The 18,016-nt window shown below is 45.0% G+C and overlaps 1 protein-coding gene across 1 annotated transcript in view; it reads left to right on the top strand.

The window, feature by feature from the left end:
• Positions 1 to 18,016, top strand: part of UNC79 (unc-79 homolog, NALCN channel complex subunit) — a 159,252-nt gene that overhangs the window by 23,837 nt on the left and 117,399 nt on the right. The window contains exons 5-12 of the mRNA XM_045017008.1: positions 1,628 to 1,720; positions 3,369 to 3,424; positions 4,159 to 4,288; positions 6,116 to 6,180; positions 10,294 to 10,382; positions 11,499 to 11,539; positions 13,892 to 13,920; positions 16,601 to 16,830. Of these exons, the coding sequence (XP_044872943.1) occupies positions 1,628 to 1,720; positions 3,369 to 3,424; positions 4,159 to 4,288; positions 6,116 to 6,180; positions 10,294 to 10,382; positions 11,499 to 11,539; positions 13,892 to 13,920; positions 16,601 to 16,830 (733 nt within the window). The remainder of the gene's footprint in view (positions 1 to 1,627; positions 1,721 to 3,368; positions 3,425 to 4,158; positions 4,289 to 6,115; positions 6,181 to 10,293; positions 10,383 to 11,498; positions 11,540 to 13,891; positions 13,921 to 16,600; positions 16,831 to 18,016) is intronic.

The following is an 18,016-nucleotide window of genomic DNA, read 5'->3' as shown; positions in this document are numbered from 1 at the left end:
GTAAAATGGGAATAATAATACTTCCCTATATCATGAGGGTCTTGTGAGGCTTAATTCTATAATGTTTTCTAAAGTTCTTTGATATTGTGGATGGAAGGTCCTATAGAAATACAAATTAATATGCAATAGTCTCACTGTGGTTTAAAGAATCTTGAACTAAAGCCTTTATCTATCCATTATGCTAGATTGTGAAAAATGCATTCAATGCAGAATTTTCTATAGAGTGCTCCTCCAATCCTGTATTTCCTCAAATCTCTGAAACTATTCTCCAGAACAACCTATTAAGTCTAATTCTCCCTTTAGTTAAATGGATACTAGTCCCGCAGTGGATATTGTACATATGTAACTGAGAGCAGTAGTTAGCCAATTGCCTTTTTCTCACACAGTTTTCTCAAATCGCTGTATAAATCAGTCCAACTCTATATTTTGTTTCTAATACCGCATGGTACCTTTTCTGTATAGACTATTTTTAAATGCTAGGTCAGAACTGTGGGAGAATATGTATTTCGCAATATAAATTATCACAAACAGATCGTGCCATAATAATTTGGGGATTGTTTTGAGCGGCATGTAATTACTGGGCTACTGACGTGGCAGAGAATAGTTCCAGCAGAACAGTAATTAAATCAGAGGTAATTACACTTGTGGCATGTACACTCAGGGGTATCAATTATATTCATTATCTGAGTGCTATGATCTATGGGTCCGGCCATCTATAGCACATTGCTGAACTGTTTCACAGCTTCTCTTCCACTAACCCCACTTGCTTAAGCAACTCATAACCCCAGCAACAGGCTCCACTAAGCCTTTGCTTTGTAACTCTGTTTCTGCAATCGATATCAGGAGATGAATGATGGCAGCCCAATAAATACCCTCAATCTTCAGGGCTTTCCCAGGATTCTAGCTGGTGGTGACCAGTAGCTCAACATTGATCAGTCCACTAGGAGATCAGCAGAAGCTCCAGCTAGGGTCTATTAGGTCTTATCCCCTACAACCAGAATCATAGCTCCCATGTTTAAATACTGCTGTTGGTATCAGTGTTCTAGTATAGTTACCCCAGCTAGTGAGGAATGGGATTTTTAGTCTGAATAGTGATTAAAATCATGCTGCCTAGGGACTAATCTATACTATAGACCAACAACAGCCAGCACCCTATTCCACTCCAGCCCCACCCACCATTCCTCAATACCAGTCCTCTCATCAACCCCGTTGCCCCACTCAGTAGCTCCCACAAGCTTTCCATTGTTTCCCCCAGGACCTGAATCCTAACAGAAAAGGATTGTGGGATATGGTGTGTTGTGAGCTGATATTGTGGCCATTTTGTGGGTTGCAGACTGAAAACATTTCAGAGCCATGGTTCCGGAGGAGGGTTTTGCTAGCACAGCTCTCAGACAGAAACCTTGCTATTCAGGGGAACTAGGCTAAAGCCCTGGGAGCAAACACCACATCTACAATAGTCTTTCTTTTGCCATCAGAGAGCTTTTACCCCATCACGGTTGGTTTTTTTTTTTTTTAAATACACGCATCCCTATGCATTTTATTTGCGTCAGTCAAAATCTAAACTGGGTGCAGTTGTTTTCTATTTTTCTTGCTGTACACTAGGAGATATTTTTTGCTTCCCTTTAAGTGGGATCTTCGAGGAGAGAAGGGGTGCCTGCACACGTCAATCTATCTGCATCTTCAATGCTAATGATTGCAATGCAGTACACATCAAATCCCGGTATGTATAAATAAATATGCACCATTGTTTGTATCTCTCTGTCCTTGTAAAGGTATGAGTCATGAAATATTACGTCAAAGAAAGTGTTTGAGAACTCAGCTCGCTGAAAGTTCAGACAATTGGAAATGCTTCTCCTCACCATGCTGGAATTGCGAAAATGGATTTAAAAATAGTCCTTTTAGTTAAAACTTGGCATTTCTGAGACTGGTATTTGAAGCAGCAATGTTTCCAGACAACTAGGCTTGTCAGGATTCCATTTTAATTTTATTTGTTTATAATTTTTATGGATAATGTTGATTATTTGTAAGTATTTTTTTCCTATTTTTATCAAATTAAATTTTCACAGATGTGCAAAATTATGTGTTTTAAGCATATTTTACCAATTTAAAGTTCACAGTTGTGGGTATTGGCGGGGTGGTGGTGGTGGTGCTGGTGTCAGAGAACGGGGTCAGGAATCAGACCTTAAATATTTAGTGACAGCAGATGTTGAGACTGAAAAAAACTACAGCTTTATAACCATTAAAACACAAATTGTCAACATCACATGTCAAAACATACAAAGTACATATTCTTAAATCCAACTCTAGTAAGTTCTCAAGCAGTATTTTTCTTACTCCTCCTATCTGTAAATTTAGATTATTATCAATGAAAATATTTTTTTCATTGGTTTGTGCATGTACAGTGAAATTGAGACTTTAAAGCAGTCCTGCTTATTCTAGCTTAACATCAGAAAATGGAACATTCTAACATCAGTGCTTAGCAATAATTACTAACCATCAGTCATAATTAAAGAATCTGTTTTATTGTCTCATATACTGGACTCCTGTACTGCTAGAATCACAATTGTTGTCACTTTTTTAGCGAGACAGCGATTGCTGTCTACAGGCTCCAAAATAAACTGTAATTAATTTAATTGTAATTAGAAAGCACCCGAAGGCAAAATCTGCTCTCTCTAACACTGGCGCAGCCCCAGTGATGTCAGTGAGGTCACACTACTGTCAAGTGAAGATAACATTTGACCCATAGGAATTGACTCTCTCTTTGCCGTAAACAACTCTCTCCTATTTATTTATTAAGTGGTGTAGATATTGAAATGCACTGGGCCGTCTGTACCATGAGCATGTGAAGAAGTCTTCCACAATACAAACATGATTAACCAAAGCTGAATAAAAGTAGGCCACAACCTAGAAATATGCTATTTTTATGACAAATTTTAAATATGAATGAGATTTTTGTATGAAGTATTTTGCTTTTTGACTCCCAAATCCCTGCTCTAGCCACAACACTGTTACACCAGAGCTGAATTTGGCATCATATATTCACATACTGCCATAAAAACAAGCTCTAAGTGAATAGGCAGATAAATCAGATGTAGGCAAAGGGAACTACTCCATATCTGTGCAAAGAGTAAGTGCCAAAATTTGGTACACGCATTCCTCAGCATCAACGAACTACTGATATTTAATTTCCGACTCTCAATTATCTACTCTAACCCCAGGACAATGAGCCCTTAGCAAAGTGTTCACTTTGTAAACATGGAATTAAACAGAATGTAGATTCAATAAACTAAATTAAATGCGACACAAGCCATTTCTTGAACTTGAGTTTCCATTTCAGTGTCATGCTTATATGATCTTTTCTCTCTCAGTGTATCATTGTCAGTTACTGGAATGCCTCATGAAATATAAGCAAGAAGTATGGAAAGTAAGTTTGTGACCAAATATACCTTTATATAGACAATGTTGTTTACAATAATGAAAACCAGATGGCTTGAAAACTGTAGTCACTTTGAGCCAGAAAGTCAGAAGTAGTGATTTCCATGTGTGATCCTCCTGCTGAATTTGGGGCAAGCATGTGTTGGTTGCTCAGAATTGGAATTTGTAGATGCTGTTCCATCCCTTCAGATCGGGGCCCGTTTTCTGAATCCTGCTTAAATGTTGCTCACGTTGGGAAAAATCTTGTAAGAGCAAGAGATCTTACTAGTTCATATTGGACTGAATTTTTATGAGGATGGTTTGTGTGTAGTATCATTGAGGCCAGAGGTAATTTAGTCCCCATTTGACCTCAAATCTGGATTCTTATCCTTAGCCTGAACCAAATCTGGATCCAGTTATGGATCCAAACTCCACCTTTTTGGTCTGTATCTAGACAGAAGGCTTAATTTGCTTGAAGTTATTATATATTATATGCATTGTGGTAGCACCTGGAGGCCCCAGTCAAGATCACAGATCCATTGTGCTAGGTGCTTTACAAACATACCGGTAGAGTTGCCATCTAAGCTCCCCCAAAGAGTTTGCAAAAGTTGGTGGGCAGGGTGTAAAATGTATACAATTGGTATATGTGTAAGTACATTTGAAAACATACATAAAGTAATGTTATGAAATGAGTTGTGTTTTGTTACTATGCAAACTAAACAGGCTACACATGTTGTTCCTTAGGACTTGCTGTATGTAATAGCTTATGGTCCTTCTCAAGTAAAACCTCCAGCAGTACAAATGCTATTCCACTATTGGCCCAATTTAAAACCGCCAGGGGCAATAAGTGAGTACAGAGGATTGCAGTACACAGGTAAGTGCAAAAATGTTTGTATAAACACAATAAACGAGGTGGTCTGGTGTGTACTAGTGTTAGCTGTTAACTCCTGTCAGAGGGATCCTAACTACAATATTCTATAGGCAATGTCTATTTCAGTGTGCTTTCAAAAGGTGATGGTAACCGGTAGAAGTTATGGGTAGTAGAAGCTGGGATCAGATCCAATAAATCCAGTGTGTCAGTCCCAACACTAACTGGATAACCTCTCCCCATAAACCTACAGTGCAAAGTCCCAAACTGGGATATAAAGGTACCCTGTAGGTACCCAGAAGGGATCCATTCAATGTCCCTTTCTAGTGTCACGTTGGATGCTATTGATGTCTCATTTGTTATAGCTGCTGCTGTTGCTATGACTCCTCTTCTAGCTATTACTGTCACTGGAGTCACGTGCAAACAGAGCTCAGTAGGAAAGTTCCCAGGGCTGGAAAGAAGGATGTGGGAAAGCAGGAAGAGAGAGGCAAAGCTGAGTAGGTGGATGGCACAATGTCTCACGCTCACCTTCCTCTGTGCTGTTTTGCATCTTATATTGGTAGGGACTGTGCTTCTGCTGGGATGGTTCTTAAGGGTGGGAACTTCCTTTTGCTGCTTGTTGGCCTTAACCCCATCTCTCTGCTTTGAAGAATCATATTTTCAATGTTGTGTTGTCTTTTTGGATTTTTTTCCATTTGGAGTACAGTTGGGCTGGCACCAGAACCCCACACTTAAATGACCCTGAGCTTTGGGACATTCAGAATGTGAACTTGGGTCTGGATCCACTGGAATGCACCTCTAATATTTGATTACTGTCACCTCCTATGTAGCATTCACTTTCCCTTTTAATGAGGTCAGATTATTGGGATTTATATGTCGCTCTGGTTTGTATATTGCTTATCTCTGACCTTGTTCATTGTATTATTATATTTTAAATTGTTCTGCGGCTCATTTAGGGCTAGATTGTGTTTCTAGGACACAGTATTGCCACCCTCAAGAGAGCAAAAATAAAGATTTGGACCTCAACAAATCATGAGATTGCCCCCCAAAATCATGGGCTTTCTAAAATAAGATATTCTATTCTGTGGTTTTTGGTCTGTTTTCTGGTTTTTGAACTGCTCCTGCCCATCCCCAGTGTGTGCATGACAGTGTTGCAGATGATTCCACATTTATTGGATAAAGTGATTTTTGGCTCCTGCTACAGGAGCTCTCGCCCCCACATTTGCCTGTTCCCCCCCCCAGCTTCCCCTCTGCTCTTCATGGGTTTTCATCTCCCTCTCCCAGGCCTGGGGGACTGCAGCAGGGTACCCTCTCCCCTTTCCAGTCATGGGGGGCTCCTGCGGAGGAACACTCATGCTGTCCTATCCCTCACATTGCTCAGAGGATGGGATGGAGTTGCCCTGAGCCGCTGGTCTGTTTAGCTCCTTCCTTTCCCCTCCCCTCCTGTCAGAACAGTTTTGGATTGCTATGGGGTGGTGGTGGGGAGAGCTTTTCCTGTAGCAGTCCTGATTGGTTGCTCAGCCCCAGGAGGCAGGTGAGTGGGGCAGACAGCTGATTACAGGGGGTTTCCCCACTAGGCGTGGCTCAAATTCCCTAGAGGGCTGGAATGTGTGACAAAATCTGAGCATTGAGGACACAGCCCTTAGTAAGGGATAGTGTGTTGCTGAGCTGCCCTAGGAACAGCTCAGGAACAGGGGTCGTGTCTTCCTTTGTATTTGTACAGCAGCTAGCACAATGGGGCCCAGTCTGGATTGGGGCCTCTTGGCACTAGCATAATAGTACCTATGAATAATATTTATTTTTTTGTTAATCAGCTGTGTTTTGGTTTTGCAGCCTGGAATCCCATCCACTGCCAGCACATTGAATGCCATAATGCAATTAACAAACCAGCTGTGAAGGTACCGTTATTTCCACAGGACCAGAACTTTGCCCAGTTGAGGGCCTTAATGTAAAATTTCTGTAAGCCCATGGGTTGAAGCTAGGACCCCATTTTGTCTCCGGTCATACACGGAAGTTGGTAAGACTTGTATGTAATCAAGGGCTGAGTTTGGCGTGGAAATCGCTTGCAGTTACCCATATCTTTAATGGCCTGCTTTTGCTTCTACTGAAGTCAGTTGCAAAACTCCTATTGACTTCCATAAGATCAGATACAGGAACTAAGATGGCAGCATGGCCTGTGGAAACTAAAGGGCTTAAGAATATGTCTTGATCTAGATGGCCTACGTCGCCTGGCTGCTCAGATGAAGATGGAGTATTTCATCCTGGATCCTCCATGAGCTATGTCCCAATATTAAATATAAGGATGGTTGCGGGCCACATGTAGGGTTGCCAAGTGTCTCGTTTTTGACCAGAACACCTGGTTGAAAAGGGACCCTGATGGCTCCGGTCGGCATCACCAACTGGGATATTAAAAGTCTGGTCAGCAGCACAGCAGAGGCCCAGGGCTAAGGCAGACTCCCTGCCTGCCCTAGCTCTGCGCAGCTCCTGGAAGTGGTCACCAGGTCACTGCAGTCCCTAGGTGCATGGGTGGCCAGGCAGGCTTGGCACGCTGCCCCTCCCCTCTCCCCGAGGGCCGGCTCTGCAGTTCCCATTGGCCAGGAACCGTGACCAATGGGAGCTGTAGGGGCAGTGCCTGTGGGTGTGAGGGCAGTGCACGGAGCCTCCTCGGCTGTGTCTAGGGGCTGCAGGTACCTAGCGGCAGCTTCCTGGGAGCCATGGTAAGCGGTATCAGGACTGCGCAACTCCTCCCGCATCCCAGCCCTCTGCCCCAGCACAGAGTCCCCTCACACACCCAAACTCCCTCCCGGAGCCTGCACCCCACACCCCAACCCCCTGCCCCAGCCCAGTGAAAGTGAGTGAGGGTGGGGGAGAGTGAGCAATGGAGGGAGGAGAGATGGAGCAAGCAGGGTGGGGCGGGGCTTCAGAGAAGGGGTAGGGCAGGGGTGGGGAAGGGGTGTTCAGTTTTGTAAGTTTAGAAAGTTGGCAACCCTATCCACATGGAAAATCTCTGGAGTGGTCTCTGGCTACCCCAGTGTTATGTTTTCTCAAAAATATTACTAATTATTTTCTCCAAAGTGCTTTAGAAAGGAGATAAATAGCATCATCCCTGTTTTACAGGAAACAGGAATCACAGAGAGGTTAAGTCATTTAGACCCCCGGGTCATTCAGTGGGCAGTAGGAGAGTCAGAAATAGAACCCACATTTACTGAGTCCAAGTCTGGTGCACACTGCCTGTAGTAAAGCTATTTATTTATAGACCTAACCTATATTCCAGGCACCGCAAAACATTAAAACAATTAAACTGATCAAAATGACACTGGATAGATCTCTCCCTCCCAGCAAACTAGTCTCCAGTGTATTATAATTGCAAAAAAAGATGTTCATACTTGACTTCAGAGCTCCCAAAATTTCCCACCCAGCATACTTCAACCCCAGCCCCTCATCCAGCCGTTCCCAGTCATCCCCAGTTAGGTCCTCCCATTGCCAGAGAAAGATAACAGGCAGGTGTCGCATTGTGACCTAAAGGTCACCATGTTTGGACTCCAGCCATTCAGTGGGGAGAGTAACTCTTAGTGAGATTTACAGTTCTAAGGTTTGTACATGTAAATGCTTAATGCTTAGGAGTCTTGAATGGACTTTCATTTGAACTACTTTTTGTTGTAGAATGAAGATCCGAGCTATGTAGAGATATATGAATTGAGGCCTATTCTCTCTTAGATACATGCCCAAAACTCTTGTTAATAGAGAGAAGATGGAAGTTACATCCAAAGAAGAATCTACCCTCTGTCATTCGCAGCAAGATCAAGCTCTTGGCTAGATTAAGAAACACTTTAATTTAGTTTAGAAGTGATATTATGGTGTCTGTTAGCGATTGCCTTTTGTCTTTACTGCCCCCTTGTGGTGAAACTGGGTGACACAGCAAGGCTGCTCAGTTTGCATTCTACTCTGATGGATCCCCTCACCATCTAGCCTGCTCATGGGTCCTTTGTCGTGACCCTAGCCCTCCGGCTGCATGGCTGGTAGTCCTTTCCCCCTTTCAGGGGGCTAAAGAGTCCAATGCTTCAGGAGGTCAATCACCTTAGATGAGAGTCATACAGTCATTGATCTCTTTGAGTGTGGCCCTCTTGCTCAGGGCCTTAGTAAACCCTTCTGATGGGTTTGGTAGGGGAGCCTAAGGCCTGGCCATTTTCTGGGTTCCAGACTAGGAACCCTGTATAAAGGAGTTTGTCAATTTCTTTCAACCCTTTACTGTTTCCCTGGTGTGCTTTCTAACATGCTGCTCCTGTAGACTGTTCCTCTAGTTCACATCTTGTGGTCCTCTCCTCTAGAGGGTCTGGTTTCCTAGGTAGCTTCTCACTGGTCTGTTACAGAGACCTCTGTTCTCTGTGGCTTTATAGTCTATTTGGCACTCCCCAGGCTATGCTCCAAACTGTCCTTTTGGTTTCCCTTCTGGTTTCCCACATCTAGAGGAGTGTGCCCCCAGCCCTCCTCTTGACACTGGGTTTGTAGTTCTAGTCATCAGCATGTTCCTGTTTCAGACAGGAGCAGGCCCAGATTAACCAATGTGCACTTGGTGAACTTGCACAAGGCCTGCCAGAACACAAAACAACACTTCCCCCCCTTTCCCCACAAATCCCACATTTGATTGGTGCTGGGACCCTGTGCGTCAGGTTGCAATGCTACTCAAATTTGGTCCAGCCACTGTCGTGTCCAGGGCTGGCTCCAGGCACCAGCCCAGCAAGCAGGTGCTTGGGGCAGCCACGGGGAAGGGGCGGCATGTCCGGCTCTTTGACAGTAATTCGGTGGCGGGTCCCTCACTCCCTCTCGGAGCAAAGGACCTGCCGCCGCATTGCCACAGAAGACTGAAGTGGCGGCAGTAGAGCTCCCACAGATCGCGATCGCGACTTTTTTTTTTTTTTTGCTGCTTGGGGCGGCAAAAACCCTGGAGCCGGCCCTGGTCGTGTCATGCCACAGGGAAACTGGAGTGAGTAGTGCTGTGACCTGGAGCTCGGCTCCCCACTTTTACAATAATCATTGGACCAGCAGAAGGCTTGCTGTACCCCCACCCAGAAGTCCAGGGGGATGCACCTCCTCGCTCGAGAACCTCTGCTCTAGAGGGTTGGATCAGGGCAGCAAAATGAAGTTTTGCCTAGAGCGGTGATTGTCCTAGCCACCTTACCCCTTTCAGGCCTTGTGTGGGGTGGACACCCCATCACAGTGCCATGCCTTGTGACTGGGGTGGGCTGACCTCTAGGCACCAGTACCCATAAGGGAAAGATCAACCCATCAGTGTCCATGTCCAGACCTATGACCGTCCTGCTTCTAAGTACTTAAATAGTGGAATGCATCTGCTCAGATGTGTGATCATGTTGCCATCTAATGGCTAATCCACAAAAAGGATAAAAGCCTCACCACTGGTGCAAGACAATGGAGTTATTCTTTTAGCTCTGGTGACAGAGGCCTGCATTTTGAGAATCAGAGCTCCTGGGTTCTATATGTGCTGTATAGCCAAGAGCCATGTTGCTTGTATACTTGCAGCATATAGATGTTGCAAGTGACACCACTGAGATTGAAAGATCTAGAATTCTGCCTTAGCTTGGCCTAAAAATATTAAGCCAAATTCTCCTGTATGAGAGTCAGCCTCTTAAAGAAAGAACTGCAATGACCATGAAATATAATACGTGTTTAGTTATAGTAATATAACAGAAAGACATACGTGTGTTACTGCCACTCCCATAGGCTCACTTAAAGCAAGAATGCAGAAAACAGGACTGACAATGCTCTCCTTTTACACAAACTGATTCCCTGTTTTGAGCTTGTCTTTGGCAGAAATCATTTGGGACACAACACTGGCAGGTGCTGCGTGCCTCCTGCAAGATGACGAATGCCCTCCACAAGCACTGATGCTAGTGGATGCTCATTACCTTGTAGCATTGGCCCCTTGGATTGTTATGAAATCAGACCACTTTCATGGAGAGAGGAGTTCATTCTGTTCTTCCTGTGTGTTTCAGATGTGCATAGAACCTTCCTTGTCTGTGGCTCTGGGTGATAAGCCACCCCCGCTTTACCTGTGTGAAGAATGCAGCCAAAGGATTGCAGGGTGGGTAGACTAAGACTCAGAGATGAACGATGATCACAAATAGTTTAAAAACAAATACATACAATGAGTGTACAACTCCAGATTCTAACACCCTGCCTCATCTTGAATAGAATCTTACTCCACAATTAATCCCACTGAAGTTAATAGATCCACCTGTAAAGTAAACTGCTACCTGGTACGAGTAATTGTAGCAGAGTCCGGCCCAAAGTGAACAGCATTTGCTTTTAGTTTTCACATTAGTCTTAAAGATAAGATTTGTGAATGATATGATTTTATGTTATGAATCCACACCCTTTTTGCACAAGAATGTCTCTCCCCTCTCCTTACCATTAAGAGCACTGTAGTGAGGTCTCCCTTGCTGAGGCATCATTACATTTATGGAAAATGTACTTCAGAACGTTCTCTAGTGTATACCATGAAGCAACTGCATAAGGAGTTAAAACTAGATCACACTTGTGAAGTACATGCAGAAATACATTCTGACATGATTTAGCCTCACATTTTAAGTTTTGTTTGGAAACTTGTTAATTTACAAAATCCACTAATTTGCAATGTGTCTCCCAATCATTAGTGCAAATGAGTGAAGTTCTGCTTAGTTCAGAAGCTGTGCATATTTATTTTTGGCTGTTGTTTAACAGACACCTCTGTATCATAGCAGCTGCAGGGAAAAGTAATTAAATTTCACAGAAGTCACCTTTGTTTTGAAGTCATTCTTGATTTAAAGCTACAGGGAAAAGTAATCAAATTTAATTGCAGCCATGGCTTCTAAACAGATATACAGTGTATGGAACAGGTACTTTTCCTTTTTTCATGTTTGTCTAACACTGTTCACCATCAGTTTTTAATCTCAGGATATACAGAACACACTGTATTTTCTAAATTGCTAAATTAATGTCTTCAAAGTAATATTTGAAAGCCTTGAACATGGACAAATATCAGCACAGTGGTAATTTGCAATCAATAGGGCATAACAACGAGAACTGATTTAAAACAGCCTGGTATTTATGATGTGCTATTTACAGAAAAGCTTTTTCAGAACAGTGTAGATCACTGATATTTCTTTTGTGCAAAAATAAAATAAAAAGGGATGTTAATTAAATATTTGAATTATTTTAGGGACCACAGTGAATGGTTGGTTGACGTTCTCCTGCCACAAGGTAAGATTTACTTTAAGGATGAATAACAAGTAATTGTGACTCTACAATCATAGGTTTGTTTATTTTTCTCTGTTATCTGAGGTATTTGTATTATACTTTCAAGAAAACCACACAGAATCCTAGAAAATAATAATTGTTTATATTTAAATGCTCCTTAGCAGCTTCAGAGTAGTGTGCAAACATTCCTAGTTATTATTATGTCTATTACGGTAGTCCGTAAGGGCAAACCAAGAGTGAGGCCCTATTATGCTGGGTGCTGTACAAATAGACTAGCAGATGGTCCCTGCCCCAAAGAGCATCCAATCTAAATAGACAAGACAGACAGAGGCTGAGGGAAGGAGTAGAACACACAAGCAGAATGAACACTGCTAGCAGCAAACATGTTAACTCTGCCATTTGGGGTGCTTGTGAATTTACTTGGGAGGGGATCAGCTAAATGGTAAGAAAAGGGAAGGGAAAGCATGCGTGGGGCAGGGGAGGAGAAGGTAAGAGGTGCAGGTGTGAAGTGAAGCTGAAGTGAAGAGAACGTGAAGGAGAGGGAGGTGGAGGGGGTAGAGCAAACAGCCAGTCAGCACAGGGCAGAGACAGTCCAGACAAAACTAGAAAGTTCTCTGAATGCCTAGACATACAAAGGACCCTGCTTTGACTGCTTCTGCTCCCACCAGCTGCAGTCTCTGGCTGGCTCCTGCCTCCTTTCTGTCTTCTCCCAAGCCCACATAGTGGGGGGATGGGAGTCACCACACTGCGGGCATTGAGACCTAGGTGGAGTGGTCTCCCTGCACAGTTCTGGGTGAAGAGGTATGTTGGAGGAAGGGTAGCTCTGGGTGGGTTCCATTTGATCCCTTCTCTCCAGTGCAGCAGTCAGTATTGCCAACTCCAAGAGATCAAAAATCATGGGCCGGACTCCCAAAAATCATTGGCCCCAAAATCATGACATTTTAAAAGAAGTTTATACTGTGTTTTTTAGGCCAGTCTCTTTATTTCTGAACTCCCCTTGTACATTCCCAGGGGATGTGCATGTAACAGTGTTGCCCACTCTCCACATGTAATGGATAAGGTGATTTTTGGCCCCTGCTGCAGGAGCTCTCACCCCCACATCTCCTGCTCAACAATTAATCCTGTATCCTAGTCCCCCATCAGTTCTCTCCTCACCCAAATCTCCTCAGTACAACCCCTGCCCTCAGTTCAGTCTCCCAGCCCCCATCATCACCACCTCAACGGTTCAGCCCCGTACCCCATCCACCCCCACTGCCCTCAGTTCACCCTCCTGGCACTCACCCCATCTACTCAGAACCCACCATCAGCCCTCACCCTCCTCACTTCAGCCCCCTCTGCAGCCTCCAGCCTCACCTCTGCTCCTTAAAGATTCTTCACCCTCCCCAGACCTGGGGGCGGCAGTGGGGTCCCCTCTTCCACTTCCTAGGCTTGCAGGGGACCAGCCACCCAGGGCTGACAGCTGGAGACACGGCTGTGCCTGGGGTGGCTGACAGGATTTCTAAGTAAAATTAAGCCTCACTTTTAGAACTCTCAAAATCAGGATTTTTTTTTTTCAGTTGATGCTTATTTGAGGTTTGGCCCTCCTCCCCTTCTATCAGATGAAGTTTCTCTCCCCTGCTGGGGTTTAGCCAGCCAGCTGTCTCTTGTTAGTTTGATAGCTCTGCTTACCTGATATGTAAATGAATTATCATTGCCCAAGTACTTTGGAATTAACTGCTGGATGGAGAAAACACCTTCCTTTGTTTAGAATGGGGTATCTCCTGTTTGACTGCAAACACATGATTTGTGCCATGGCTGACAAAAAAAAATCCTATAGTTTACAGCATGCAGCGACCTAACTTGGCCCAAACAGCCTGGCACTGGGGCTGAAGTACTGCACTCTTGGGATGACACATCCATGCAGGAGAGAGAGGCAGTTGTGGCTCACGTTTAGATTTCAGTGGTCTGCATTTTATCAGCCCTTGTACCCAGATGTTATGACTTGCTGGTGGAGAGAAAGGGGCACTGGTTTAAATTCTGCTAGTATAGAAAGTGAATGTAATTATGAAGAACTTTCCTTCAAATTACAGGGCCTGACTTTGCAGTCCCTAGGCAGACAAAGCTTCCATTAATTTCACTGGAATTTTCGCTTATAGAGTTCGGCCCATTGGCTGGGTATAGTTGACATCAATCATCCGATGTGTTCCAGATACAAGTAGGGAAACCTACCATGTAGCTGGAGGAAAAGGCTAATGTTTGGAAAGTCAAGTCAAACCCTGGAGGCTCTTTTTACACATATGTTTCTCCCATGATTGCCATGGTAAGGGAGAAAAGTGATAGTACTGTGTTGATATTTTGTATACCTTCCCCTTACAGCTGAAATTTCTGCTATATGTCAGAAGAAGGTAAGACTAAGTTGTTTCTGTGATGGGGCATGATTTGGTGTGTTTGTGCATAACGTCATCCCATTACTGTGTGATATTTTTTGCCATCTGAAGTTTTTTCATTATGTATCCATTGCCACATTTGTTAAGGGGAAATGAAGGTGATTTAGCAGTAAGATTTGTTTTGGCTCAGATTGCTGCAGTCTGACTCTTGATTTTGAGATGTTTCCATTAAAATAGCTTAACAAAGCAGTCTTCTTGTTCAGTTGATCTTACCAGTCTGTGTATAATACTCCTGTAACCATGCGGGACTCACCCCTGCGGTGCCTCCTGCTGGTACCTTCTGGGAATTAGCGCTCCAGCCATCAGAGCATCCTCCACCGGGCAGTGTCCCCCTCTCACCAGGCCCCCATGTCCCTCCCGGACCTGGTGCCCTTTACACACCAGGGTGGTGCCCCCTGGCAGTACACCCCTCAGTCTCTGGGTCTCCCCTCCCGGGGGAACCCTCACCTCCGCCTCACCTCAGTATATGGCTACTGCCCAGTCCCCATCTAGCCCCTGGTCACTGGGGCAGACTGCAGTATATAAGCCACTCATCACAGGCAAGGGGGGTTTGGACCTGCTGCCTCTGCCTACCCTTGGGCTGTCCCCTGCAACCCCAGTACCTATTTGGCCTTACTCTGGGCCTGTAGCCTGCGGGGTTTCCAGGCCGGAGCTCCCCAGCTCCTTTGGCTTTCCCCGAGCCCTGCTCCTCCTCAGGTACGCTCCCCAGCAGCCAGGCCCCTCCCTCTCAAAGACTAGAGAGAGAGTGTCTCTTGCTCCTAGCCCACTGCCCTCTTATAAGGGCCAGCTGGGGCCTGATTGGGGTGTGGCCACAGTTGAGGCTGCATTCCCAATCAGCCTGGGCTGCTTGCTTCCAGCTAAAGCCCTCTCCTGAGCTGTTTTTAACCCCTCCGGGCAGGAGCAGGGTGACCACTCAGTTACAACTACTTATAAAGAGGAGAGTATGAACTACATCTCTACCCCGATATACTGTGACCCGATAACGCGGGTTTGCATACAATGTGGTAAAGCTCTGACATGCTGCTCTGAGCAGCGTGTTAAGGGTGCTGGGCCAGGCCAGAGCCGAGGGGTTTGATAAGGGGCAGAGGGTCTCGGGGGTGGTCAGGGCCCTCCCCCGGGTCTGAGGGGCAGGAGCTGTGGGAGTGCACTTTTGGGGGCCCCCGCAGTCCCAGAGTGGCCCAGGTGATTAGTGGTGTGCTGGGAGCAGCCCGCTCTGCTTCCCTCGCCCTGGCCCCAGCCATGTCGCTCGGGGGAGGGGGTTTGGGGGAAGGGATCCCCCCCACTAGCAGCGGCGGAAGCGGAGCAGCCCGGCCCCAGCCTGCTCCACTCCACCAGCTCCCAGCTGCAGCGCTCCGTTTCCTGCCGCAGGTGAGTACGGGGGGGCATCCTTTCCCCAACCTCCCCGCACTCACCGACGGCAGGAAGCGGAGTGCCGCGGCTGGGAGGTGGCGGAGTGGAGCGGACTGGGGCCGGGCTGCTTTGCTTCCCGCCGCTGCTGGTGAGTGCCTCTCAGGGGGCGGGGTGGTGGTGGTGGTGGATAGGGGTTGGAGCAGTCAGGGCACAGGGGGTCCTGGGGGTGATTAGGGACGGGGGTCTCTGGAGGGGGTGGTCAGGGAACAAGGAACAGGGCGGGGCAAAGCAAGTTTGATATAACGTGGTCTCACCTATAACACGGTGAGATTTTTTGTCTCTCGAGGACCGTGTTATATCAGGGTTGACGTGTATTAATTTAAAATCCAAGCATTTTATATATTCTGGGCCACAATACTGAAGTACTGAATTAGTCCTTAATTACGCACAACTCCCATTATAGTCAGTGAATTTTGGCTTAGGTAAAGACCAACTCAGTCTTCAGTATTGGATCCTACACAGAGTACTGACCAACCAATCTATTTGCAAAACATACTAGCAACATTTTCTTAATAATAATTTAATAAGTATGGATAGACATGTTCAAGGTCTCATGTGCTAGAAAAAGCCTATACATTGAGCCAAAATCTCAGCTGGTTTAGACTGGCATAGCTCAGTTGAAGTTAATTTATATTTCAGAAATTCTGAAAGTTACCCCGATTGAGTTGGTGTAAATTGGCATATTTCCACTGAAAACAATGAAGCTACATGTATTTAAACCAGCTAAGGATCTGGCCCTGTTATGTGTAACTTTCAAAAATTCTGAGCTATAATTAGGGAGTGAGAGAATTTTGCAGAACACAAGTATTAAATATTCAACAAAGTGAACTCCTTTTCCTTTCTGTATTTCTAGTTTGTTTCTTAGAATCACACTGCTATGAAGAATGAGGGGAATGCTCTGAATCAGAGTACGGGTTTGCTTAGAAATAAATTGGGTACAGGTGAACTGAAAATTAGATGCTGTTATTACCTTTAGAGATTGGCCCAAGCCAGAAAGTTGAGGTTGTTGGCTGAGGCATTGATTTGGCCCATTCCAGAGAAAGGAGACTACATGTATCTTTCCTTGAAGTTTGGTAATGCTTGGCTCCAGGGGCATGTTTTGGACCCATCTCTAGTGAATTTTAAAAAATGCCAACATATTTGCTAGCTCTGTTATGTTGATTTTTCATTCTCATTTTCAGTTCCACTTACTGCCACATGTGGCATGATAAAATCTGTTTGTTTCCAGAACTGTAGCTCACATGTCAGAAGGGCTGTCGTCACCTGCTTCTCAGCAGGCTGCTGTGGCCGCCATGGTAACAGGCCAGTGCGCTACTGCAAAAGATGCCATTCGAACCATCACAGCAGTGAAGTTGGGGCAGCAGCAGAGACCCACCTTTATCAGACATCTCCTCCCCCAATCAATACGCGGGAGTGTGGGGCTGAGGAACTAGTTTGTACTGTGGAAGCTGTGATCAGGTAATGAGGCAAACAAACACAGGGTCAGATCATGACCCTCACACCTGTACTTAGAACAGGAGTACTTGTGGCATCTTAAAGACTAACAAATTTATTTTAGCATGAGCTTTCGTGAGCTGCAGCTCACTTCTTCGGATGCATAGAATGGAACACACAGACAGGAGATATTTATACATACAGAGAACATGAAAAGGTGGAAGTATGCATACCAACAGGAAGAGTCTAATCAATTGAGATGAGCTATCATCAGCAGGAGGAAAAAAAACTTTTTGAAGTAATAATTAAGATGGCCCATAGAAGGTGTGAGGAGAACTTAACATAGGGAAATAGATTCAATTAGTGTAATGACCCAGCCATTCCCAGTCTCTGTTTAGGCCAGTGTTAATTGTATCTAATTTGCATATTAATTCAAGTTCAGCAGTTTCTCTTTGGAGTCTGTTTTTGAAGTTTTTTTGTTGCAAAATTGCCACCTTCAAGTCTGTCACTGAGTGGTTAGAGAGGTTGAAGTGTTCTCCCACTGGTTTTTGAATGTTATGATTCCTGATGTCAGATTTGTGTCCATTTATTCTTTTGCATAGAGACTGTCCGGTTTGGCCAATGTAGATGGCAGAGGGGCATTGCTGGCACATGAAGGCATATATCATGTTGGTAGATGTGCAGGTATACGAGCCCCTGATGGCGTGGCTGATGTGATTAGGTCCTATGATGGTGTCACTTGAATGGATATGTGGACAGAGCTGGCATCGGGCTTTGTTGCAAGGATAGGTTCCTGGGTTAGTGTTTATGTTGTATGGTGTGCAGTTGCTGGTGAGTATTTGCTTCAGGTTGGGAGGCTGTCTATAAGCGAGGACTGGCCTGTCTTACAAGATCTGTGAGAGTGAGGGATCATCTTTAAGGATAGGTTGTAAATCTTTGATGATGCGCTGGAGAGGTTTTAGTTGGGGGCTGTAGGTGATGGCTAGTGGCGTTCTGTTATTTTCTTTTTTAGGCCTGTCCTGTAGTAGGTGGCTTCTGGGTACTCTTCTGGCTCTGTCAATCTGTTTTTTCACTTCAGCAGGTGGGTATTGTAGTTTTAAGAATGCTTGATAGAGATCTTGTAGGTGTTTATCTCTGTCTGAGGGATTGGAGCAAATACGGTTGTATCTTAGAGCTTGGCTGTAGACAATGGATCGTGTGGTGTGTCCGG

This window comes from Mauremys mutica, chromosome 4, assembly GCF_020497125.1.
Source record: "Mauremys mutica isolate MM-2020 ecotype Southern chromosome 4, ASM2049712v1, whole genome shotgun sequence".
Lineage (NCBI taxonomy): Eukaryota > Metazoa > Chordata > Testudines > Geoemydidae > Mauremys > Mauremys mutica.
The sequence above is the reverse complement of the archived record's forward strand: the minus strand, read 5'-3'. Positions and strand labels throughout refer to the sequence as shown.